Source organism: Clytia hemisphaerica, unplaced genomic scaffold (genome assembly GCF_902728285.1).
Source record: "Clytia hemisphaerica strain Z4C2 unplaced genomic scaffold, Clytia hemisphaerica genome assembly, whole genome shotgun sequence".
Taxonomy (NCBI): domain Eukaryota; kingdom Metazoa; phylum Cnidaria; class Hydrozoa; order Leptothecata; family Clytiidae; genus Clytia; species Clytia hemisphaerica.
Window position 1 is genome coordinate 736319 of NW_027104543.1, and position 27734 is coordinate 764052.

Genomic DNA, 27734 nt, shown 5'->3' on the forward strand with positions numbered 1-27734 from the left:
TTTTTTTTCTGGATACCTGGCGGATGTAATACAACTTCTTCTTTTTATTTGACGTCACTTTGTGACGTTAAGAGTTCTTGACGCTATAAAGATTCAATGAGCTGAAATGTTCTTTTACTTACTAATCCATTGCTCAATAAATTGCAACATTTTGCTTTCAATTTCTTTTCAAGGAACATAAAATAAGAAAATGAGAACCGTTTACACGTCTAAACATACTACAGTGAAATGTAAAATTTTACTTTTTGATTTTTTCTCCTTCTTGTTAGTAGCAATCCTGGAAAAGCAATCGTAAAGAACAAAACACGGGTATAACCTGTCAAGATAAATAATTTTCACTGCAACATCACTTACTTTTCCAACTTATCCAACTTGTTTCCTAGCAAGAATATTTACTTACCTGATAATAATCGATTTTTAACACATGGAGAAAGGAAAATTCATGAAAAATTTGATTCTTGATAGAATTACAAGCCTTTTCATATCATATTCAAAGATATTTTTCATCGAGTAGAAAGGAGACACGCCTCTATGCTGACTAAACAGAATTTCTCAGAATTTGTGCTCGGCGCAGAAAGAGGAAAAAGTTGTTCTTTCGAATGCTGCGTACGCAAACGGTAGGGTGCTGGATATGTGCTTACCTATAAGGGTCGTCGAGTTTTTCACCTTCCCCAGTCTTTTTAAGGGTTGCAAAGATCAGATTTTAAATCAAATTAGTCTCTCCGAGGGCCAGTTTTTTTTCGCAAGCTCGAGTTAAAGGGTTACTTTTTTAGCAATTTTATCTCTCTAAGGGTTCGGAGGCCCGGCATGCACATACCCAGTATCCTAATACACGCCACCCCCCACGTTAAACAATATCCCTTAATTCCCACAAAATCAATGTTTTCTTTATTCGGCATAACATTTGACACATGAAGTTTCCGACGGACGAAGGGAGTTGGAAACGGATTTCCTTACGGTTTGGGAACGAGTTTGTCATGTGTAGCGTGTGTTAATAAAAATGGTAGCATTTTTCATTATCGCCCTCGGCTCACTTGAACATCTGTACAGTTTCATCATCAAAAAAAAAAAAAAAAATTAATCTAATGCAAGCTTTAAACATTATTTTTCCGGTATCACTGGTCAATCGAGACTTCAAAAGAAGAAAGAACGATTGTTAGAGTGTGTCAATCGGGTCGAACGGAAAGTTCAGTGGCGTTAATAAGGAAAAGACAACAAACAAACGACAAAGATAAATGTTTTTGAATTGTATTAATATTTTCAGTTTATTGCTGGCTTTCGGATAAACGGTAGTTCAAAGGTTCTCCCTGTCAAAATACTCATACTTGGTATGTACTTCCGTAGTTCGGGAAGAGACTGACGGTTTAGTCCATGAGGAATTGGTAGCCTTCGGGGCCCCTATTCAGCCCTATCCGAAAGTTAGTCTGATTCGTCAACCTTGAGAACACAACAAAGAGAAGTACGTTTTTTTTTATGTTGCAACCAGGCTAACACCTAGGTAGGAAGTAAGATATGTAATATACTGTACACTGTTCACGCCAGCCAAAGACCAAATGCTCAGAGAAAACAAATATGTGTATTTCAATGTGTTTTGAACCCTTTGAGTAAGATAAGTAGGAGTGGAAAATAGGAAGGAAAAACAGGTGGCGTTGCTGGAATAGAGATAGAGACTTTTTTTATAAGAACCAGTAAATTTTGGCTCTCTTCTTTGAAACAATTTTCAGGCTCGAATGTTCTTAGAACGGCAACAGGGAACAGATTTTAATACAATTAGTTTTAAAGGTCAAAAGTTTTCGTATAAAACTTACTATATATAATATGATACAATAGAAAATAATTTATCTGCAAAAAAAGAAAATGTACAATCTAATTGGTCACGTTATAAACAAAATACGATTCTCCATTTCGAAATTCTTTCTAAAAACTTACCTAGCTTAAAATATTTCCGCATATTCGTCACTATGATGGTCTCAGAACAGGAATACGAGTTAATTTTGACCTGTTTTTTAATTAGGGGGATGTTGAATTTTGTGAAACTTTGGGCTGAGATTTAACTTGCCGATCGGGAAGCAAATACAAAAGAATCGCTGACCCTGAAAAAGAACTGAGTTTTTTTCGACATGTCCTCACATGAAAAAGTTTCTTTTGGAAAACTTGGACTGATGACATTTTATGTTTTTATTGTTTTTTTAAGATGTGGTGCAAGTCGCTTTAGGTTAGAGATCGGGTTAAAACTTTGAGCCCATTGTGGTGATAAATATCATGAAAAAACTCCGACTATATACCTCAAAGTGACATATTTCGTCATTGAATCGTAGACGCAGCAGTACACGTACATAGTAAGCGTTTGTTTTAAATTCTGTTGAATCTCGAATAAGGTTTTAAAAAGACTGTTGTCTGACCACTAAATACGGTATAAAGCATCAACGCAACCAAATTCTAGAATATCTAACTAAAGAATAAAAAATTAATATCATAGAAGTTGACTAGTTGGCGAAGGCGGCGGCGCAAAATGTTCACGACCATGTAAGGCACTAAAAGTGGGCGAGGGCGGTCTGTCCTCCTCTGAAAGATATGTACAAGGCGATGGAGGCGGGTCATACAAATGACCATTACTGTCTATAAACAAAGACTCCTCGCCATACTGATTACCACCAGGATTGTCGTACATCCAAGAAGTGTCAATCTCACTCATATTCTCGTGAATGCTACGTAAATGTCCATTAGGTCGCCCGTTGGAATCATGTCGCCGAGCACGGCGTTCTCGAAGACGCCCGTTAGGTTGACTTTCCGCCTGGCTACCACCTATTGTAGACTGGCAATCATCGCATATAGTTGATTTTTGACTCCAGTCATTGTTTTTAGTTATAGGGTAATACAAGTCGACATCATCTAATGAGGATACAATGGTCGGTGGAGGAGCATCGTGGCCACCTCCTAAGCCTTCATCTAGGCTCTCTTCCTCCATATCTCTATGACATAAATCGCACGTTGTATTAGAAGTGTCGTTATAATCGTTATATAATTGAGCAGTTCTCGTGTCAGTCATGGTGGACATAGCTCGTTCAGTCACCGGTGATGGCGGTGGATTAAATATCAACTGGCTAAATTCGGAATCGCAATTTTCTGATTGTCCGGTCATGTTATTCCGATCGTAATACGAGAGGTCGTTCGATATATACGTTGATACTGAACTCTTCGCGTGGTCATCAGATCCCGGTAACGGTTTCAATTGCTGTAACGCCCAATGTCCGCCATTGATTTGGGCGTTGGCATGATTCTTTTTGGAGTTTTTGATTTTGATGTAGAATAAGATGCCGACCATGATAACGATGATGGAGACGATAATACCAGAGATGACGGCCACCAACATGTTCGAATTGTTCGCTTCACTGCTCGGTAATGTGTTCACTGTCTCTGGATAATGCGTTGGTAAGGTCGGTTCTGAAAAATATACAATTTGTAATCAGATGGTTTGATATCTTTGGCCTGTTTTTGAAAATTGAATTTTGACTTTCAAAGCGGGTCACCTAGATTTCCTTCCATCGTTTCAATTTTTTTTCTACTATACCAAATTATCAATAGTCCAGTGGCTTATCACAATAATACTTCAGTTTGTGAAAAAAGCATGAAACTTGGCACAGACATGCACAATTGTATTCTGAACAAAAAAATTGACAGAGACACGTCTGAAAACCACGTGACTGCTGACGTCAGCATTTTTTTGCATTTTTTATCCAAACCATCAAGTATTATATACCATTGGAAAGGAAATTCAATTTTGAACAACTTTTTTGCCTACAGTTTTTACTGAAAACGAAGACAATAAAAGTTAGAAGCCTCTGAAGTTGACTTGTGACGTCATCAAAAATTTTCAAAAAATTTATAGTTACAAACCACCAAGTATTATATACCGTTGGAAAGGAAATTTCATTCTGAACAACTTTTTTGCTTACAATTTTTCATAAAAATGATGTCAATAATAGTTAAAGAAGACTTGTGACGTCTTCAAAAATTTTTAGTATATATTTACAGTATATAAAGTTGGAAAGGATAATTCATGCTGAATACATTTTTGCTGACATTTTATTATGAAAACCATTCAATAAAAACTAGACGTCAAAGTGAACGCTTGTGACATTTCAAAAATAGTCAGTATCGTTCTACCAATTAAAATATTTAGGCTAAGAAACCTTAACTTTTCGCCATTATTTTTCCTTCAAAACTGAAACAACGGATGGAAACCTAATACTAATAGGCTAATCACTAACACTCTATACTCTAACCACCGTATTAAAGATCCTCTGACGCAATTGAAAATAATATCTTCAGCTGGTTGGAGTAGCAATTGGAGGTGGTTGATGTCTTAGCTGGAGCGTTCATATTCACAAATGCAGGCCCATCGATAACTTTCATGTAGAATTGAGGTGCCTACGTGTCTGGTTCGCCAACGTATTTCTTGAGATAAGTTTCAAAATCGGACTTGGCAGTGCATTTTCCTCAGTCTGCCATATTCTGAGATGGCAAGAGGGTACCCATGATTCTCGTGCAAAAAGAAGTTTTGAAGATCTCCTTTTCGTGACTGGCAAGCGATAAAGAGACGAGAAAAAAGTATTCTGTCTGCAGTTAAGCTTTGAATTCTTTCTTTGGATTTAGCTCACATAGACAGATTGGACTGCTTGAAAATGAGGAGCTTGTTCTTTGGAATCACGTCATACAGGGACTTCTTCCCTTCTCACTTTGGAGTCGATCTTTGATGAAGGTTTGAAATTGATTTTTACCAGTCTTCTCGGCCTTCTTTACTTGGTTTGTAGCCTCTGACGGTAGAATACTTTTGGATGAGATTTGAACGAGGTTTGTTTCCTTTTCTATGAACGGATTACCTATTTTTCCAACGGCAACTACAAGTGGATTGACATCCTTACGAAACTGCTTCTCGAATGCTGGAGTATCTTCATGGTGTTTCAAATCAGTTTCATCTTCATCCGACGCGATACAATCACTTTCGCGCATCTCAGCGATGATGAGGTTGCTGACTGACCATCTAAGTAGGGCTTTGGGGTTGTCAAGCAAACCAACTGTGCCTTCAAGAATTTTGACAAGCTTGTTGTTTTGTTCATGGGCCTGATCTATTCCGATGTTTGAAAACGGTCGGTTACTACGTTTGATGGTGAAGTATCTCTTTTCGAATTTGCTTCGTGTCGAGTTGTCAAGTTTTTCCAAATCATTGATGAAGACTGGAAGCCAACGGGAATAATGCGCATGATCCATTGAAAACATCCATTGACATATATACGTTTCAGAATGTTTAGGAATGAAGTGAAGTCCGCATCGCGTAGGCTAATCGAATAACAGAACTTGCATATCGATTAGGCCAAACCAAAAACGAATCTTAGCATTTTCTGACAAGCAAGATGCTTTCCAACTTTCAAAATCAGAAGTTGTAGTTTGTTGATCAAATGTCTTTCTTGCAAGTGCCACCCAAGCAGGCAGCAGGTGATATTTGATGTGCGTACCGCGTTCTTTTCACTTTAGATCCGGATAGGAAACTTTCGATACGACCTGGTGTGGACACGTTTGCCTTTTTCAGTGCTTCTACCCACCCTGAGCTCTCAAGCCAGTTGTACCCATGTAGATCATTTCAGAGCAGAGGACCAATCATTCAGATGACATCATTGCATCTGTCGTTGTACATTCACTGCACCTGCTTCCACAATGCGTAAACTGGTCGATCCATCGTGATAATAACCTTTTGACCAGGGATTAGAGAGTAAGTGATACTTTGGAAAATTTACAAACCAATGACAAACCATGGCTGTCGAGTTGATTGATTTGTCTATTCGTGTATTAGAGCGCTGGTCATGTGGATGTGCTGGATATTGTTGTTCCATAAAAATATGTTGATTTTGGATCATTGTCCATGGTGTCGATGTCAGAACACTTATCAGATGAATAATATTGATTTATCAGTCTTAAGTTGAATTATAATGGTAAAAGTTATACATCAATATCAAAGTCGCCTATTTTAGATTCAAGATAACTTAGATAAAAACAGTTCTCAAGTTAAATTGTTGGGCTACCGAAACGTTTGTATAATTATATTGAGATATACAAAGCAAAGCGTGGTTTAACGAACAACGAGACGCTGCTTTTACATACACAAATTAATTCACAAATGATCGTTTAACAAACGCTAAGGCATCCCAGAATCTGATACAATTTACCCTCGATAATATTCTGCTCTTCAATTTTCATTTTTTTGTTTTGATTGTTAAGGCCATTTAAGCACTTCAAAATAGAACTTTTTCTTTTTACGTTCATTCTGTTTATTGTAGAGACTATTGCATGACTTATTTATGACTGCTTCTTTTGAGATCAATTCTTTCGATATTACGAGGCAAACTATTGTTCTCTTTAAAATTAAGTGATAAAGTAAAGTAAATTTTTCTTTCTGTCGAACCCTATCAAAGCAGAAGAATGTATAAATAGCTATAGGAACGCAATTCAAAAACATTCAAACTACTGTCCGCCCATCTAGAGTGATGATTATATCAAAAATCTATTTTAGATTCAGCGCGCTGCGCTATTTCAGAAACATCCAAATCGACTTTTGGCTCTACTAACTCAAATTGGCTCATTTTGATATCTTATACCTTCTATATTATTTTCTACTATTTCAAAAAGCTAAATGAATAGCAGAAATAAAAGTCAACGCTAAAGAATTTAAACCTAGCTGCTAGCAAGATTACATTCTAATACTATAATACTTCACGTGTGCAAATTGGTTCCTTCCAAACAACAACAAACACTTTTTGAGGCAATGCAATGTCTTTTAATCTGTTCTGTTCTACAGCAATGCAATGTTTTTCTAACATTTTAGCAACAAAGCAAAGTAAAGATGCATTTAAAAAGCATCCTCTTTCTCTTTAGACGTCTATCAGTTATGTACCCTAAATTTTTGCGATTTCAACCATGTTACAAAACACACTCAATAGCTTTTATTGGCTTTATTTTCATGAAAAACTGTAGGCAAAAAAGTTGTTCAAGATGAAATTTCCTTTCCAACGGTATATAATACTTGGTGGTTTGTAACTATAGATTTTTTGAAAATTTTTGATGACGTCACAAGTCAACTTCAGAGGCTTCTAACTTTTATTGACTTCGTTTTCAGCAAAGACTGTAAACAAAAAAGTTGTTCAAAATTGAATTTCCTTTCCAATGGTATATAATACTTGATGGTTTGTATACTTTCAAAAAATTTTCATGACGTCAGCAAAAAAGTGCTGACGTCAGCAGTCACGTGGTTTTCAGACGTGTCTCTGTCAATTTTTTTGTTCAGAATACAATTGTGCATGTCTGTGCCAAGTTTCATGCTTTTTTCACAAACTGAAGTATTGTTATGATATTTTGGTCTAACAGACTAAACTACAATGGTTCAGAAGGCGAGATATTGAAGTTGCAACTTTTTGACTTTTGGCAAGAAAAGAATAGAATAACATTTTTTGAGATATTTCAAGTTTCATATCTCGTAATTAGAAGATATTTTGCATACGCATACCAGTCCGAGACCCATTCCTTAAGCAGGGGCTGGGAAACTATGTGTACTAACCTGGACAGTCATTTTCATCCGATTCATCTGAGCAATCAGAAACTCCATTACATCGTAGACTTGATGAGATGCAGGACACTCCATTTTCACACATAAATTCATCCTTCTCACATCCTTCAACTGAAAAAGAAAATTTTTTTGAGTCTTTAAAACAACAAAAGATATTTCGGTCTGAATCGCAGACCTCTTCAAAACCACAGGTAGTATAAGGAGCACGATTCCGTTAGTGTATGCCAGCAGCCTAGGGATTGGGCCAGAGCATTATAAAATAAAAATTTACCGCCAATTTTACAGACAATTTTTACTCCAATATATGGAATTTTTTTAAAGCAGGGGTTCGAAATCTGACTTTTAAGAACACTTAGAAGGACAGAACATTTAAATAACAGTAAAGTCTTGGGGGGGGGGGCGAGAAACTCGCGTCCCCAAGCCTTAAGTCCGGTATTTTTTCAAAAAGTGTCAATCACAGAATATTATTTCACCAGAAAATGTAGAATACATTTCACCAGAAAATATACTTTTTTTGCTATGGCATGACATTGGTAAGAAAACACAGTAGTATGGTTTGACTCACTACAGATTGTAATGTAAACAAAAATCTGTATTGTAAACAAAAATTTTAAGTAAGTTGTAGTTAAACCATAGCATTGTTTTCCACTCCTAAAATCTCATTGATTGGAAACAGCATCACACAAGACTTTTCGTAGCGAAGAAATCAAAATACAAAATGTTACCATCAATACAATTCGTTTCGTCTTCACCGTTCGGACAATTGGTCACATCGTCACACCATTGATTTTTTTTCACACAGCGCTCGATTGCACCACACTGTCTGTAGTGACTCGGACAAGGCGCTTTAGGGAATTCACAGATACTCTCGTCTTCGTCTTGTCCATCAGAGCAGTCCTTACGGCCATCACATTGTTTGGAGCTGGGTATACAACGACTGTCTTCTTTACAAAAAAGCTCGAACAGTTGACATCTCTCAACAACTGAATAGTAAAAGAAAAAAATACAAGGTACAATATGTCCGAAATAAAACGAAACAGTATGATGAAAATAATCTTTATGCCAATTTTTATGACCTCATTTTTTGAATATCTTTTCTCTAGAGACCTGTTGATATACCCTGGGAATAGAAAATTCTATCAATTCAACAATAAATTTCCCTCTTATACTTTCTACTGAACGTACATTATCAACTGCAACTTCACAAGAAGCTTGGGCTCCAACCCTTTGCGTGATTGGTTCGAAAAATATCAAATCAAAGCAGACAATACGCGAGGTAAAAAATGGATGCTTTTTATAAAATTGAAAATGAAAATGACGTCGACGTCACTTACTTGAGCAGTTCTTGTGATTTTCGTTCAGCCGATAGTTGATGGGGCATCCACAAATGGCTTTCGGGGGAGTGTTTTTAGTTGACAAGCTCACTTCATATGAGATCCGGCAAATGTGACTGCAGCCGCCATTATTATTGATGCAAGGATGTACAACTTGAAATAAAAAAATTGGGATCTTTAGGAAAGCACAAACTTCTTCAAATCAAAACTTTAACGTTTTGAGTTTCATGTTTATCCGGCACTTTATCGAGAAAATATTGAAAAAAATCTTTATAAAATATGTTTTTAAAAATGTTTGATTCGACGATAAAATGTTATGAAAGAGTATCAAAAACACGAGGGAGATGTTCACATATGTGATGTAGAATACTTACAGTTCTTCCTGCTTGTATTGACGGCGATGATTTCAGACAACGATTCGTAGCGTCCGTGGAAAACTACACTGTTTTGATTGGTTGCTGATTTAGAGACTTTATAAATCATATGATTGTCTCCCCAAAATATATCTTGCTCGTTTGTTGCTAAGGAAACAGGATTGAATTTTGCCTCGATGAGTGTTTGGAATTGAAGTTGACCTTGTAACGACATGCTTACAATCTTATTTTTCTCAGTGTCCAAGTAATACAACAGTTGCGAAGAGTCGTCAATGACCAGATCAACAATCTTAGATCGTTTTAAGCTGGCCAAATCATTCTTATCGGTACCGGCGAATGAAATCGAGACCAGATCGGTTTGCGTTGATTTAGATTCGTCGGCAGACGTCCAAAATAGACGACCGATCTCCGGGCGGACTACAATTTTACGCGGGGAATAATCCTTATGGTTGAAAACGATTCCCCGGCAACCAGTGTGAATGTTATAAAAATTGATCGTGTTCCGACCTGCGTCCGTCCAAAACAAACTATTACTGAACGGATCCAGTGCAAAATCGAATGGCTTTTGGATATCGTTTTTGGATGATTTCTTGTTGATAAGGTTGACGGTAGAGAAACCGCTCATTCCGTCTTGGTTGATGCAATGAATCTGATTGGTGGTTTTGTCCAACCAGTACACTTTGTCGCGGATATAATCGAACGCGATCGAGTCCACGTTTGTAGCGTTCGTCACCGGTAAAAGATGATCAGGCACGCCGTCAGCAAATAATATACGAATGAAATTATTCTTTTGGTTAGCGATTAGAAAACTCTGCGGATCCACACAACTTTGACCGTCCTCACCCAAAGCGTAATGGGTCGCACATCCGCATTTGACATCTTTCTCGGTGACGGCGAAACAAAACTGTTGACAACCTCCATTTTTGAGAAAACAAGCGTTGGTGCCTGAAACAGAAATAAAAAAATGATCAAAACGGTTATATAGAACGCGAACGTTATTCTTTACCATTTATGTATTCGAGATAAATCGAAGAAGACGGTATTAAGCAAAGTTGACATGTCGCCAAAATCGCTGTCCACTTTGCTCGACGACGGTAAAAACACCAAAATACCGCCGTCTGTTTAGATATAGAGCCGTGCATCAATCATTGACTTTGTTTTGCGTCAACTTCACTAATCGTCGTCCTCGATATCCTCCGATGCATAAACTCGCTTATAACTTGGATCTGCCCGATCTTTGACTTATTAGCTCGCACAATAAAACATTACTGAAGTTTACGCTCTTAGAAATTCAAGAAGCAGACATACCGGGTGCGCCAAAAAACATACAGATTTGTTAAGATATTGTGAGCTTATGGTTTTATCTCCTTCCCAATTTCAGAAAAGTTGTTAAAAGCAGACGTCCGTAAAAAGTTGGGACTAATTGGAACAAATCAAACAAACATTTACCTATTTGAACATCACGATGCAAGATTTGTACACCAAATGGCTGATCAACTTTCAACAAGTCCTTTGCCGGCTCCTGATTGGTTGGTTTAGTTGAAATTTGACCAATCACATTACTCGAATAATCAGTAAAAATAATGGTGTCGTGGAAAATAGCCAGGCTAGTCCACTTGGTGACGTATGAACGGATGACCGTCATGTTTCTGTGGACTGGATCGAAAGCGATCAGTGATCTGTGGTTGGATAAACAATAGATAACTCCCGTATTGAAATCAACGGCGCAAATGTCAGGATTCATTTTTACTAATGCTTCAATTTCAGTCCCATCGAGGTTGGATTGGTAAAGATATGAGCCGTTCCTTTTTTGAATCCAATATAGTTTCCTGCAAAAAAGAAAAAAAATGCGATTTATTAACAAAATTGCAACAAGCCGTTTCAATTTCAAAATGATCAGATAAATCTAATTCCTTATATTTTACCTTCGAGATTCGTTTAAGTTAATCGAAAAATCAAATCGGAATCAATCCCTGGCAATCTACTAGACCTAAGAAGATGTAAACACATGGAAATAAAAATACAGCGTGTCCCAAAAAGCGGACTTCTCTCTGCTAATAGATATTCAATTCCCAAGATAATCGAATAGGTTTTGAAGGCTGAAGTATAAAGTATTCATGATATGCACCATTGCAATGTCTTCTGACATTACATCACGGACCCAACAGCTGATTGGTTGCAAGTGACGTAAAATCATTCAATACGTCACTTTCAACCAATCAGCTGCTGGGTCCGTGGAAGACATTGCAATGGTGCATATCATGAATACAAGTCATAAAAGCTCGCACAACTCACGTGGGCTTTTCTTTATAAATAAAAATATGTCTGCTTTTTTTGGGACACACTGTATATAAAAGTATAGCAAAGCCTCGTGATAAAAGATAGAGCAGAAGAAAAACATTTCCACCTCCAAATAACAGAATATTTTACCTGAGACGCGGGTCGACCATAATGCACTTCGGGTTCATCAAATTCTCATTGTAAATCAATTTCTTGCGGAACGTACCGTCATGGTTCACAACTTCTATGTAATTAGATTTGGCCAGGTAAATATTACCTGATATCCAATCCAAAGTGAAAATATCATAACTTGCCGAATCAACGTGCATCACCGTTTTAACATTGGTCCCATTCAGGTAGGCTGATCGTATCGAGGATCGTTCCCCTTGGGTCTCTTCAACGTACCAAATAATTTTTTCTCGCATAAAATCGATGCTAAATACAGCATGGTTCGTCATCTCTTCCGACAGTAAACGGAAATCGAAATTGAATGTATCGATTGATGTTTTATGGATCTCAGTGTTTGTTGAATAGACCAAATATCCAGAAGGTACTAAATGGAAAAAAGTAAAATAAAACAGACTTGCATATCTCAAGGTTTACAAAAGGTCTACAGTTGACCGATCTTCAAGGGACAAAGAATTTTCTTCGAATTATAGAAAGTATTTTGTACAACTTTCTAGCTGATGGGACAAATATTTTTGTTCGAATTATAGAGATACTTAAATAGTAGAGGTTCGAGTTACAGAAAGTTTAACCCCAAACAAATTCCAATTACTTAGGGCTTGTACTCTAACATCAGAGCTTGTTACTTTTGTACGTACTACACGTTCAAACGTTCGCAATTTCAAACGTTCCCAATAAAGAAGTACCCTAGAGTAAGAAAGGAAAATGAAATAAAATGTACCTTTGCACGTTCTTTCGTCGGCACCGAGTTCCATATGGCTTGGGCATTCACACATCGCACGCCCTTTGGTGGGTTTCACGAAACAAAAATGACTGCAATTATTGGTCTTGTAATAACAAGGGTTGAGACTGTACTTCAGGTTGCTATCAACTGAACTCACACCCATCACATCCTTTATCACGTCAATAATCTGAAAAAATAGAAACTTTGTTAGGCCATAGCTGATTACACTTTTTTACTACTTGGTGAAGTTCGGAAAGAGAACGAAATAGCGTAAAACAGCTGATTTTACTTTTTTTATTCATTATATCGCACCTTGTTTCTTTTGGTTTACCTAGTTGCACTTTCCTAGTTATACTTATATAAGAGCCCCCCCCTCCAGCGGACCTTAAATTCATGCAATCACACGATTTGTTTTGGCAAAATTCACGCAGAGTTTTCCAATTCACGTATTTACGTAACCTATAACAGACGTCACCTACGATTTTGTACTTAATTAATGTCTATTCCACTTTGCGACCTTTTCGAATGTTTAGAGCCCAGGTTTTCGGGCTCCAAACATTCGAAAAAAAATCGAATTTGCGTCAATACACTTGAAAGGCTTCTATTTTTCAAAAATCGTTAAAGTGGAACTCACCAAGAAACGGAATGAAAAATCCCGGTTTTTGGTGAAGTTCTCGCTAGCATTCAGGCAAACCACTGGGAGGGCCCTACATGACTAATCAAGTATTAAACACGGGAAAAATGAGTGTGCCAATATCTTCACAAAAGGCAGGGTTTCCAAAAATTGCGCAAATTTTGTTAAACAGTTGTATTTAACGCGAGGGTAACCTATTTGCGTAAAATAACTCGATTAGTAAAGTAATTATCCAGTGAGGATAGAGCCAATCTTCATAGTCACTGTTTATTACATTCGAGCTAAATAAAATTGTACAATAAAATCTTTGCTTACAATTCTTTCTTTATGGTTTTTCTTGTCTGTGATTCTCATACGGTACAGTTTGCGTGACCAGTCTGTCCAATAGGCATACTTCTCAAAGATGGTGATACCAAATGGATGATAGCATTGCTCGTAAATCGTTCTCACTTTCCTTGTGGCTTCATATAAATCGATGTAAGAGACAGTGTACTTTTTGGAGTCCACCCAATATAAGCGACGATGTTGTGTATCCAGAGCGATGCAATTTGGTTCAACAATGTTCCGGCTGTCGACCAAGACCTCGCGATTGTCACCGTTCATGTCAGCCCGTTCAATCTTTGGATTATCTCCCCAATCAGACCAGTAGATTTTCCTGTAAAATTAGGGAGAAGGGGTGACATTTTAATCTTATTGAGCAGAGAGCTTTATTTCATAATGTCCTTTATGGTTGAACACCAAGAAAACCAACAAGGGGAAAAATTAGGGCTGCAAAGCCTGGCGACTTGTAGGATTCATGTATATCTTGAAGTTTTGGCGACACTGAGGAACGATGTTTATAGTTAGACAGAACCTTACGGTTTAATCATATGACATTGAAAATAAATGACGGAAGGGCAGACATACGCATCAGCTGCATCAATAGCAATCCCTCTTGGACGTTGGAGATTCTTTGAGATGATGACTTTCCTTGCGGTTCCATCTAACCGTGCTACTTCTATCCTTCCGAGCATACCATCAGTCCAGTAAATGTTACGCGCCACCCAGTCACACGCTAATTGGTCTGGTTCTTCAATATCAGCTGTCAGGAACTGTTTGAAACCTAAAGCACCAACATAATGATCATACACATCAGTTATCTTTAGAAAAAACTTCATAAATTTTGTGAGAAGTCCCTCCAGACATACCAGATGTCCCTCGTGACAATTTATTGTTTTACAATTGTATCACTTTTTTACGACTTTTTAATCAGCATTTCACCAACTTTGTAACATATGTTTTCACACAGCTTTTTTAATTTTTTAGTTACATCTGATGATTGCTTAGAGAATGAAACTCGGAGTTTTTTAAATCTTTGGTTTCGAAATATATTTTGATTAAATTTTGTGATAAAAAGTTTAAATCAGAATAAAAAGAATTTCACAAAATACAAAATCTTCCACCATACTCAGCAAAAATTAATCTTACATTCAGTTATTTCCCAATTGTCGATGTTATTGTTGGAACTATTATATCAAAAGTCAATATTGCAAGTATTTGAAATCAAAATGTCAAAGACCAAGAGTAGCAATGAAATGTAAATCTGACCTGTTCCATTGATAAATATACTGTTGATGCTTCCAGATTGCGAACAATCTTTCAATTGAGTGGTTTGTGTGTCTGGTGCACATCCATAATTGGTCCAATAAACACGTTTATATTCCACGTCATAAATCACACCGTGGACCATTTGAATGTTCTGTTTTGCAATGTCCAAACGAAAATCCACACTTTCGTCTGCATCAAACGAGAGTAATCGAATGTTGAATTTTCTTGCAATGATCAGAAACTTCTTCATACCTGTTTGTGTAGAATAAGCAAACAAAACACTATAGTGAGAACCCTTGTCAACAATATCCGAATTGGAATTCTTAAAAAAGTTTTTATGGTCTAAAACTACAAAACTGTAAGAAGAAAGAACTTGGTAAAAATTAAATAAAATTGACCGAAAAACTTTTATTGTTGTGCCTTTTATTTTTTTAACTCTTAACCTCTTAACCCATACTACCAGGGGCAGTTCAAAACTATACGAGGTAACTTTTGACAAAGAAATTGTTTTGATGACGTCACTCACCATGCCTACAGTGAGCCAAAATATGTAAAAATTCGTAAAAATCCTTTTACTACTCATATGTCTGAGATTTTACTACCGATCCCCCCCCCTGATTCTACACGAAAGTTAATAGGAAGATAAGGTAGTCAGTCAGTCAATTGACTGACAAATGCGTACCATCCTCGCAAGTTTTGTTATCTTCTTTCAAAGAAACTCCAGTTGGACATGCACAAGTATATCCGCCATACTTCAACAGACATAAATGACTACAATTGCCATTGTTTACATCACATGGTGTGGTGACTTAAAATAAGAATAACAGAAATAGTAATGACTATATAGTAATGAGTGCTACATCAACAAACTGTGCTGTAGAGTTAAAAGGTACTTATTATATATTTAACAAGAAGGCTAAAATTAATAAATGTGAAAAAGGAGCACCTAAATAGGATAGAATAGTAATTAATAATATGATAATAGTCAAATGTGTCCACCAAACTGGACTATTTTTTGAACTATTTGGAGGTGCAAGTAGTCTGTAAAAGTTCCTCCAAGTCCAAAAAATCGACCAGTTGAAATTTGAAAAAACACATCAAGAATAAAGTAAGCATTTTCAAAGTCTCCAAGCTTCCCAAAAGCTTTGAGAAATACACACAAACAGACAGATATTTTCAGATTCAACCTCTCCTATGCTTGGAAAAAAATTGAAAGGTTGATGAACAGGTTAACACCTAAAAATAGTCCTGTTGTCACCTGTGATACTTTGACAAGATAAATATTTCAATTCTATATGGTTTACTAAGGGGATAAATATTCACCAATTTCAAGGAGAAAATAATTATAGGTGTATACATACCTTCTGGTTGCCTGTAGCTTTCAAATACTCTCAAATCAGAAATTTGAAAGTCCTTCATGTGGATCGTTCCATTGCCATTACTGGATTTGGAAATGCCAGAAATTAATGCACCATCACTCCAATATAACATAGAACTTGATACTGATATGTAGTTTGGTGGATGTTGAAGTTCAAACTTCTTGACAACTTTACCATCGATAGTCATAGCATGAATCTGTTTTGACTTTGTATCTCCCCAATAAATCAGTGAAGCCTCATAGTCTATGGTTATGGAGCGACCCCAAGCACCAGTTGGTTCGTTATGAATAACCTTCCTGTTTGAACCATCCATGTTAAATCGTTCAATCTTCTTTTGACTTCCCCAGTCAGTGATAAACATTAGTCTATAAAAATATAATTTTTTTCATGAAACCATCTTAGCCAATATATGACAGATTTGTATGAAAAGATAGTGTAGTTGATGATAATAAAAGTAACAAAAAGATATAATTTCCTCAGGTTGGAGTACAATCTATGATGACAGGTTAAAGAAAATGGAAATTTCTTAACGAGTGCTATCTTGTAATATCCAGTAAAGTATTCTTTACCGTGATATGATAGTGGTGATAAGAGAAATAATTATAACAAACAATGACACCAAAATACTGACCCTTTTTGTGGGAACAAAGCCAAACCCTCTGGCTGGATTAGACCAGTAGAAACAATGACTCTCTTAGAGGTTCCATCATAATTCGCAACTTCTACCCTTTTTCGTTCCAAATCTGTATAATATATCTTTTTGGTTAGCCAATCAACGCTGAGACTTTTCAAATCATTATCCAACTGAGTCATGGTGTCAACAATAGTTTTCGGCTTGACATTTTGATCAACGAAACTTGTATGTTGGATCATTGTCTTCTCACTGTTATGTAGGCTAATGAAAAACAGCTTCCTTTCTTTGTAGTCATAATCAAGGGATCGCACATATTCCAATCCACCAAGAATTAATGTGTAATTCTGAAGACCAAAGTTGAATCGACGAATATCTTGCCTGTTGGAAAATAGAATCTGGTCCCCAGCATTAGCTGCAATAGAAAAGTGAAGGATAGTTCTTGATTAGAAACTTAGATAATTAGAAACTACAGGCCAACTACAGAAACAAAACTAATCACAATTGAGCAAATAATAATTTCATTTAACAATTCAATTGGTTTAAAAAAATTTGGCAAGATGCTGAATAATTCAGTAAGAAAAGAACAGTGTTGATGCAGGTTAGGACATGGTTGGAAACCCTCATTTAATGGTTTGACAAAGAAATGCTCTATGAATTTCTAACAAATCAATAAATAGAAGAAACATAGCAAGCACTCCCTCTACCCTTCTATTGCTATCTGCCTTAGGCTACTTATTTTTGCAACTTCGCTATCTGCCTTACTTATTTTGGCAAGGGATATTTATTATTTCTACCTATTCTGGCAGCCTCTCAAGTCCAAGCAAGTGAAATTCAACTTTTAAGAGCCATATTCTCTAAGAACCAGCCAGCTTAGACAATCTTGCAGTATGAAATTTTGCTTGCCTTCATTTTTGGATATTTGGTAGACAATAAAAAAAAACTCAGAATCCCACAATTTTGTGTCCTAAAAACCCATAATAGCAGCTTGAGGACTGGTTGAAGTTTGAGACTTTGACTTTAGAAAATATTTCAAGTTACATCTCATAGTTCGAACCCCCCCCCTTTCTTAAGGGGGCCGGATGACACCTTCCAAAAAAGTGAAGAAGGGGGGGGGGGGGATCAGAAATTTTCATTAAAAAGGGGGGGGGGGGGTAGCAAGGAGGGGATCTTACATATATTGTAGATTATTTTCCAGCACTGTTATGAAATTTGGTCTGCATGAAAGGAAGTTCTTTATTTTCACTAAAAAGTGGTATTCTATTTGCCAGACTTAATTTTTCTTTACTGTTTCCCCTCCCTTTTTACCATAACAAATTTAGCCCAAAACCCTTGGGGGATAGGCATTTTTAAAGGTTGGGGGGGATGTCAAGAAGGGGGGGATCATTTAAGAAGGGGGGGATCAGACCCCTTTCCGCACTATGCATCTAAGGTCACATGGGTTTCTTTTGATTTTCTGAAAGTACTCACAGTATCAAAATATCCAATAAAAATTATGTGACCTTGATTGCACTTTCCATAATGGCAGCCTAGATATGACACAAAACTCACTTTTTGACAAGTTTAAGCCTTACTCACTCAGCTTTTGAGCATTTTAGCGATTTTATTTTTATCAAAAGGTGTTCACCTACATAGTTTCTAGAGGGGTCTAGATCTTCTCAATAATAGCCCTGGAATAGTATTGAAATAAAAAGAATCCAGCCCTATAACCTGAAGCAATCTTTTCATGACTGGATCTGAATATCAGCTCTTTGTTTCATAGTGTTGAGTTCATTTTTCATGAAGTGATTCTAAAACTTATTGATGATTTTTCCCTAAAGCTTGCATTGTATACTGACAGATTACCAAATGAAAAACAAGTGTTTATTTAACCTAAAAATTTCAATTTAGCAATCTAAAAGCACTAAGAAAGTCTTACATAACCAAAAATCTGCAAAGTCTTGATTTTACAATAACCTTAAGCTACCCAGGAAGCAAATACTGCTTGGTTAGACTTAGCACATTTAAGAGAAATCTCGAGAAATTTTGGAGATAAGGTTCCTCAGAAATTCATTTCCAGCTATTTATTGGATTAAAACTTGATTTTTCACGCAATCTCACACATTTTCAAATTTTGAAAAAACTTTCTCTGATCTACAGAATTTTGACAGAATAGTCTGCCTGATTTTCTGATTTCCAAAAAAATATTTCTCGAAAAAATGTTTCCCCGATATCCCAAATTTTATCTCATGCAAAATGGACATCTCAAGTTGGCAGGTCTGGATAGTTGTTTTGGAGAAAGCGATAGCCTATTGAATAACTAATTACTCCACAACAGTTACCTAGAGACAAGATAATTTATCACATTTTTATTGCTGAGGGAACAACTATAAAGATGATACAGAACGAAATCGAACACATTCAAAGATGATTGAATATCAATTGAATGTAATAGAATCTCAATCAGACACAATAGAATCTCAATTAGTTGACAGACAATATCATACTTTAGAATGCAAGTGAAAATTTTCCATCTGTGAACCTAGACGGGGATTCGGTTATTATCAGTTAGGGTTGGAGCTCGAGAGTCACAATGTAAGGCCGAAGGCCTTCTTAGGGGCATTTGTACCCTGAGACTTAACTTAGAATCCCCTAGGGATCCTTGTAGGGGCACCGGTACGGTTGGTAGCTTTGTTAATTAAGGTCTGTAAATTACACGCTATAAGTATTTGTGAATGACAGCATTTTGCTGTGTCTCATTGGCGCAAGCAGTTACCGTCAACTGCTCTAACTTGGGAAGATTGGTCGAAACATGGGACTATGGGATATCTGGCCTGTATTTTTCACTTACTGTAAAATCTCTTTTGACAACAAATTTGTTTTGATAACTCCACCAAGTTAACCAATCATACTTTCTGTCATAACATATCATGATAACTTTCACTGATAGCGCGCCCTTTTTAACTTTGTTTTCATTCAAAATGACTTGAGGCTGATTGAAGAATTAGAGAATGCACGATCTAATGTGTGACTAACTTTTTTCAATTTTCACGCATTCACACATTTTTTTTTCAATTTTCACGCATTCACGCATTTTTTTTTCAATTTTCACGCATTCACGCAACCGAAAATGCCCATTCACGCAGACCGCTGGGGGCCCCCTCCATCGTTTTGCCATTAATTTGGTCTTTTTTGTTCCAGACATTCACGTGTATTCCACTACTGATTTTTTTCATCTTTTGATTTAAAAGCCTACTCAATGCGAAAAAGAGATCACGTATTATTTAATACGCCATTCATTAACTCAAATCAAATGACTTTGGAGGTTTGGTAAATGGTGGTTGAATTGCAGTCCCATGTTTTGTCAGATAGTCCCTAGTTACACTTAAACTCCTATATCAGGATTAGAAACTAGGCTAGTCTTACCTATTTTATCTTTTCCTTTACAACAGTACAATGCTAACAAGTTGACACAACACATGTGTACATGTACATTGACAAGTAATCCCTGAGAGAAGTTTTTATAGAAATCAGCAACAAAAACTAAAGTGCAAGTGGTCTCTACTGATTTCTTCCCAGCCCTCCTTCGCAGCTGTTTATCAAATTTCCACCAATGAGGTTGAAGCATTTCAAACGGCCCTTCTTTTTGGCACCAGTGGCTTTCAGTGCCTTGCACGACGGGCAGCTGTAAAATCCCACCCTTCATATATTTGTTTCTATCTGTGATCCGTGGCTTAGGTTTTTTCTCATCTTCAATTTACTGAAGAAAGCGGAAATTTGATGTGAGAGTTAGATTGTCAACAAAGTGCCGTAAAAAATCATTGAATAAAAGAAGAACTTAAAATCTTAAATATCTTCATTTTGAAGAATAGGTGCAAAAAGTGAAACATAGAAAAGTTTCACTTTTCATTGCATTAATCGAAATGAGGGATTTGGAAAATTTTCTATGTTTAGTTTTTTGCACAAACCCCTGTAACTATGGGCGAGCACCTCGTTGCTAAGATGTTGGCTTGAAATCGAAAATGAAACCACTCAAAGGTGCCGTAGTATAGTGGTAGTCGACCTTGGCTTCTGTGCAGGCGGCCAGGGTTCGATTCCCACTCACTGCAGTTCACTTGGAAAGTGAATGTTCCTTCGCCCGGGTCAACCCATGCCATGTGAGGGGAATTGGGTAGTCAGTTCAAGGTGCTGACGGGACGCTCATTTGTAAGCGTCTATAGTTGCGAGAATAGGCCTCTAAAGCCTCCTGCAACTCAACCAAATAGAAAAAAAAAAAAAAAGAGAAAAAAAAGAGCAGTTGACAGTTATGAGATGGTGAAAGTTTCATTGATAACCTAAGATTTGACTAATCGTCCCAAGTTAGAACAGTGTTGAAGGTAGGAGTAGGAGACCTATTTCACCGGTACTGGGAAATTTCAGAAAAATACTTAGAAAACAGTTAGAAACACTTGAGAAAGTCAGAAAATCAGGATAGAAGATAGGAAAGTAGAAAATAGGGGAAAAGCATGATACCAGGCGTCCGCGCTCGATAGGATCGATCATCGGAACGGCTCGATGACGGATGGATATGTGATCGATGGATTACTTATCGATCCGGATAGGAGATCGATGGAAGATTCAGCCATTAAAAAGTCTTGAGTATCGATCCTTCGTTGATCCATTATCGAGCTAGTATTTCAATCGAGTATATCGATTCGTCATCGATCGTTAATCGATTCGTCATCGATCGTTAATCGATTCGTCATCGATCGTTAATCGATTCGTCATCGATCGTTAATCGATTCGTCATCGATCGTTAATCGATTCGTCATCGCGTTAATCGATTCGTCATCGATCGTTAATCGATTCGTCATCGATCGTTAATCGATTCGTCATCAATCGTTAATCGATTCGTCATCGATCGTTAATCGATTATGCATCGATTATAAATCGATTATGCATCGATTATTCATCGATTATAAATCGATTATACATCTATCATGTATCGATCATGTATCGATCATACATCGAGCCCGTAAATCCTCGAATAAGCTTATTTAATTTTTCAGGCTCTAAAAAGGGGGGGGGGCGCTTATTATATCAGGTACCCGAGAGTACCATATCGGCCATTTTTAAGCCGCCCCCCTCCACTTTTTTAAGTTCGGAGCTAGGGCTCAGGCGAAATTCCGTAATCTAAACCTTCCAGATGTTGAAAGTTTCCCCGACCTTCCCAGAGCTTTCTCAGCGTGTCGAAAGAAAATTTCTACATCGGGTGCCAGATAAGTACCGTGAGAGGTCCTAAAGCCGACAGCCCAGCCTAATTCCGACCCCCCAAATAACTGTTATGAAAAAAAATTCTATGTTTACAAACATTCCCTCTCCAAGTTGAACGATAAACTATTGCTAGAACTCTCGAAACAAAACATCTAACAAGATAGCTGTAATGTCAAGATGTCAATTAATGTAATTAAAAAGTGCGAGTTGTAAAAATAATTACCTTTTATTCTGGATCAGTTGCTCATGTTTAAAACGATAACAGTTTTGTAATAAAAGTGACTTGTGCGGGAAAAATACGAAACAACTTGGACTGGTTTCCATCAAGAAACAAACAGACTAAATTGTAAAAATGGCGCGAAGTTGGAAAAAGGGCGGATGCGGTAGCATTAATTTGAATAACAAACATCGAATCAATGAGGCGGCAACTATCAACGCCCTCTTTACCACCTATAAGTCCGGATGTTTATTTACGGAAGGCCCGCAATCGGACAGCTCTTCATTTATATGTACTCTTTGACGACATATATTATCTTTACTAGAATAGGAGCAAGGTGTCATTTAATACATAATAATTGTAATATACGTCGTCTATTTGTATTCTTATCATGTAATATATAATATAATGTAATATACGTCGTCTATATGTATCCTGATGTATCCTTACACAAAGTCCTAGCCCCGCAATCAAGCCAAGTGCCAGTGTAAAGTAATAGAAACCAGGCTTGATTACGTAACGTTTCAAAATGAGCACGCTCGTACACAGACCTCTTTTATATTTTCGTGTGCTTTGGAAAATCAAAACATCTCGTTACTTTTTATGATGCTGTTACTACTGTTGTCATTTATGACGTTGTGCATATTGCAATAAAAAAATATGTTTTGTTATAAGAAGCAATGATTGTTATTTGGTTCAATTGGTTAATGTATCAAATCTCTCAGTTTAGTTGACACTTTGGTACTTCGTTGCGTCACAGCGAAAGGTTTGTTTTTATTTTAGTTTGTATCTTTGAAAGACCCCATCGGCTTTAGGCTGGGCTGTCGGCTTTAGGACCTCTCACGGTACCGATAAGTAAATCCGGTTTGACGCCATTAGATCGATATGGATCAGTTAATCAATATAAAAAAAATGGTCGATATTTTGATTGGATCGATAGAGGTGTCGATAGGTAATCGATAGGTGTCGATAGGTACCGTAAGTTGGTCTAATGTCGACATCCGTCTTCTAATTTCGACACCCTTCTTTAGAGATAGGAACAATAGAAACTGAGGAAAGTCGGAATCACTGATTGACTTTGATTAGCGCGATGAGAGGAAAAATCTTTATTTAGTCTATAAGTGATTTCAACCTTCTTATTATTCCTATCTATAAAGAAGGATGTCGAAATTAGAAGACGGATGTCGACATTAGACCAACTTACGGTAATCGATAGGTGTCGATAGGTAATCGATAGGTGTCGATAGGTAATCGATAGGTAATCGATAGCGAGAAAGATCGATTAATATTATATTAGAGCTCGATTTTTAGAAAGAGTCGATAGGGTCGATAAGATCGATAAAAGATCGATGATAGATCGATGATAGATCGATGATAGATCGATGATAGATCGATGATAGATCGATAACTAATCATAAGCTTAAAAAAATCTTGAGTATCGATCCTCTATCGATCTCCTATCCGGATCGATAAGTAATCCATCGATCACATATCGATCCGTCATCGAGCCGTTCCGATGATCGATCCTATCGAGCGCGGACGCCTGGATGATATGCGTATGATGGATTACCATCTCAATCCAACGCAATCAAATCTCAATCAAACGCACTCAAATATCAATCCGATGTGAAGATTGAGGTGTAACATTCAATTGAGATTTGATCGTGCTCTAAAATCGTGTTCAACAATTGAATTTTATTATCCTTCGATTGCATTTGATTTAGTTTGACTGGTGCGATTGTCGATTCCATTTGATTGACAGTCTGTCTCTACATATAAATCCATAATCATCAAAATCATTGATAGTATTACCCAGAATTTTGCTGATTATGAGATTCCAAAAACAAAAGGGTTGTCGAAACAAAATGATATCCTCAGATCCTTACAACCTTAGGTTGGATGTATAAATTGTAAAAAAATAAGGATGTACAACTTTTTCAATGGAATAATAAGGTCCTGAATCATCGTATAAAGGAGGTTATCTTTAAACTTACCCAGAACTTGTGTTGACAGGGAACAGAACAAAAACAACTCATCTACAACCATCGTCTAAAATCTAAATGGACAACCAAGCTGCATCTCGTAGCTATATTTCTTTTTGGTTCTGATTATATTATACTTAAAATAAATTTACTCGAATGATCATTTCATGAAAATGTATCGATTTCCATGAAATGTAGATGTCTGAATACACAAAACAATTTTCTTATTCGACAGTTGTTCTTATTCGAGCGTTCAAATCGACTGCACCGGTTACTTCACCTCTACCCATTTTTGCTTGAAAGTTTTTGCTTGATTTTGAAATATTTTGATGAAATCTGTTATTCATATCAATCGTTTTGAGTGTTTTACCGATTTTATCAGTACAGAGAAAGAGAAAAAATTGATGGGATTAATCATATACAGTGATAAGCGAACTACTGTACACTGAACAAAAAGTAAAAAGCTATTATTTTTGACCAATATTTTATTTATCTCGTAAATGCTACAACGTGTAGAAGGACCACATACACACGTGTTAGCGTACCCATATCCCCGTATTCCCCTTGGTTCACAAATCTTACCGGTCAGAAAGGGTACTGGCGCAGAAAAGTGACGCGTAATTTGAAAAGCGTCCGCGGTATTATGTATTTTACGTACGTTCCTTTACTATCGTTTTGCTTTTAGGAGAATTGAATTTTCAAATTATAGTCCCAAGCATTAAAAGTTTGAAGTTTGTTTGATTTAAAAAAAGTAGCAATTTTTCTAGTTAAAACTAATTATTCTTTCAAAAAAACAAATTCACATGTATATTCGAAATATTTTGAGTGAGAAAAATTTCTACGGGAAAAAAATTAACAAATACATGAAAAATAGAAAGAGTTATTTAGTGTCATTAACACACCATTGTAGATTTAGATAGTGCTATTTTCTTGAAAACGTTACCACCAGTCAAGCAGACTGGAAAACTCTACCGGCTGTAAACTCTTTTCGGCAAAAAGACCGATTTTTCTAAATTTAGTTTTTTACCATACTATATTAGAGTTCTACTCATCCCCTAACGATTAAGTTCCTCTACCAAAATACAAATGCAATACCTTTAGTACATCATAAACTCTTTCTAATTCCAATCGCTCCCAATAACTCGAACAACCTTATGTGTACTTTGTGGATGTTCGATTTAGAGAGGGGACTACGTCCAAGAAATATCCACTTTCTCTTCTGTTCCTACCTACTGTACTCACAAACTGAAAGAAAGTACAAAAATAATTATTTCAATGAAAGATATGAGAGTATGAGATTTTTTTCTAAGTAAGACCTCCTCCCTTTTCCCCTTTTAATCATATCGTCTCACAACAAGAGTTTACTATGAACCATAAAGGCGGGCTTCAAACTTTACACATGACAATGTTCGCATTCATTACAAAAATACACACATCTAATTATTTTGAGCGAAAATAAGGAAACTCCCGAAATTCACACAAATAGTCCAATTCTCTCAAATTAATTTGCACATCAACCTTTTTGTTCTCAAAAGACATGTTAAAAAAGAAAGAATTTTATGGTTGCTCAATTCTATTTTTTTTTCTATCAATCCTGCTGTCCAATTTTGTAGAGAAAGATTTTGATCAGAGTTTGAAAATATTTTGTAGAATATTATCATAATTACGAAAGAACTAGATTTCTGGAAGATAAACCCGAGAAGACAGATTCATGATTAATACTTCGACTCGTCAATTTTTCTACATTTCATTATCATACTCATTCATATGAAGTAAATAAAAGCATGAAAAATTTTAGGTAGACAAACTAAAAAAGTGAATGAATTTTCAAAACGTTAACATCTGTTCAAAAAAATTGGCAGTCAACACATTTTGATACACTTTATTTTATAAGAACAAACTATATGAGAACATAAGGTTTCGAAGGCAAAATTGTTAAGAACATTTAAAGGCTTTGTAGACCAGAACACTCAATTTATTAGGAAAATATTCAAAAAATGGTGAAAATAAGAACATTAAGTTAAGAACTTTTAAGAAGAACATTAAGAAGTGTTAAGAACATTTTTAGGCTTAAAACTCAAAAAGTTAAGAACATCCGAAGGCTTCAAAAATTTTGGATGTTTTTATAAAAACACGTGTACATTGGTCTTGAAGGAGAAAAGATATAATTCTGAACTCTTAAAATGATCCGCTTAAGATGACCTTTTCAACGAGGTACTTTTTTTTTTATTATAAGGAACACGTTTATAAGGAACTCGAGGCTGAAAATGGTTCAAAAAATAAGGAATTGTTAAGGAACTGCTCAGGCTGAGAATAAGTGGATTTGAAAATAATGTAAAATAATGGGACTAATTTGACCAAATTTTGATCCTTCAAGGGGCAAAAAGTTCAAAATTTCCTATGTAGTAAGGAACACGATAAGGAACTTTGAGACTGAAATTCTCTGTAAAAATAAGGAACTCCAGGCTCAGAGCAAAGTTAAGGTTCCTTATAAAAAAAAAACGTGTATTACTTTTAATAATATAATTCTCCTTCAAGAGCAATATTTAAAATTGTGCAGACTGCCAATTCTTATGGAACGGATTTGAGCTCCCAAAAAAAGTAACTTTAATTTTGCTTTACTATATAATTATAGTAGTAGTATGTTATCCATTGTAAAATAATGCATCATAATAAACTGTACAAAATAAATATTAGGTAAGAAGTTTCATAAATTGATTTGTTTACACCTCGTAATATAATCGACGAAATAAAAGTAGTCTCGATAGAAATACTTTATCCATAAAAACTAGATGAAAAAGTTGTACTTAAAGTAAAAAAAGAAATAAAAGAGTAAGTACGGAAAAGAAAATGCCAAAAGGGAAGAATGGAGAAAAGAAACAATTTTGAGGGATTATTCCATAAGGTATTTTTGTTGGAAAAAGCGCAAGGAGTAGGCAGCTATTGTTAAAAATAAAAAAGGTCAAAAAATATGGTAAAGTTCAAGCGAAATAAATGATCATAGAAAAGTGATTATTCACCAATCCATCACATCAAAATAAAAAAGCTTTAAGTCCATTTTTTGGAAAATTGAGTTATGACCTTACCGATGCTTTACACCCCATTTTTTGTCGATTTTTTGGCTCAAATCCAACAAAAACCAACCAAAAGTGGCCTAATTTACAGCTTTTAGAAAAATAAGAATTTTCACTTTATTTTCAGGGTAAAAAAGCTTTAATTCACATCAATTTAGGGCAAAAAAGCCTGAAGTCCAGAGTGGAAACAATTTTGGACTAATGGCTTTTCTAACACAAAAAATATTTCAAATGTTAATGGTTTTTCAGGATTTAAGGAAAAATAACAAAAATGGACTTAAAGCTTTTTTATTTTGATGCGACGTCTCTTATCCCCATGTATTTCAAGCTACATTCACGATACTGATCGACCCCTCCAAAAAAAAACATCAGAAAGCTGAAAATACCTTAGGAACAATGCTGTACAGCAAAACCCTAAAAGTGAATATCATCGCATGTGTTGCAAAAAATCAGGAAGTGGGAAAGAAATTGAAAATATACTA

At 36.1% G+C, this 27734-nt stretch overlaps 1 protein-coding gene across 1 annotated transcript; it reads right to left on the reverse strand.

Annotated features, from left to right (window-relative positions):
• Nucleotides 1-2335: 2335 nt before the first annotated feature.
• On the reverse strand, nucleotides 2336-24303 carry LOC136822646 (low-density lipoprotein receptor-related protein 6-like). The gene is made up of 15 exons (XM_067078915.1): nucleotides 24191-24303; nucleotides 16748-17162; nucleotides 16099-16481; nucleotides 15420-15545; nucleotides 14738-14989; nucleotides 14057-14252; nucleotides 13466-13805; nucleotides 12514-12703; nucleotides 11757-12159; nucleotides 10776-11155; nucleotides 9327-10271; nucleotides 8953-9105; nucleotides 8344-8601; nucleotides 7610-7729; nucleotides 2336-3444 (listed from the first exon to the last, which is right to left on the reverse strand). The coding sequence occupies exons 1-15, from the start codon at nucleotides 24240-24242 to the stop codon at nucleotides 2474-2476; spliced, it is 5184 nt and encodes a 1727-aa protein (XP_066935016.1). The 5' UTR covers nucleotides 24243-24303; the 3' UTR covers nucleotides 2336-2473.
• Between the last annotated feature and the right edge of the window lie 3431 nt (nucleotides 24304-27734).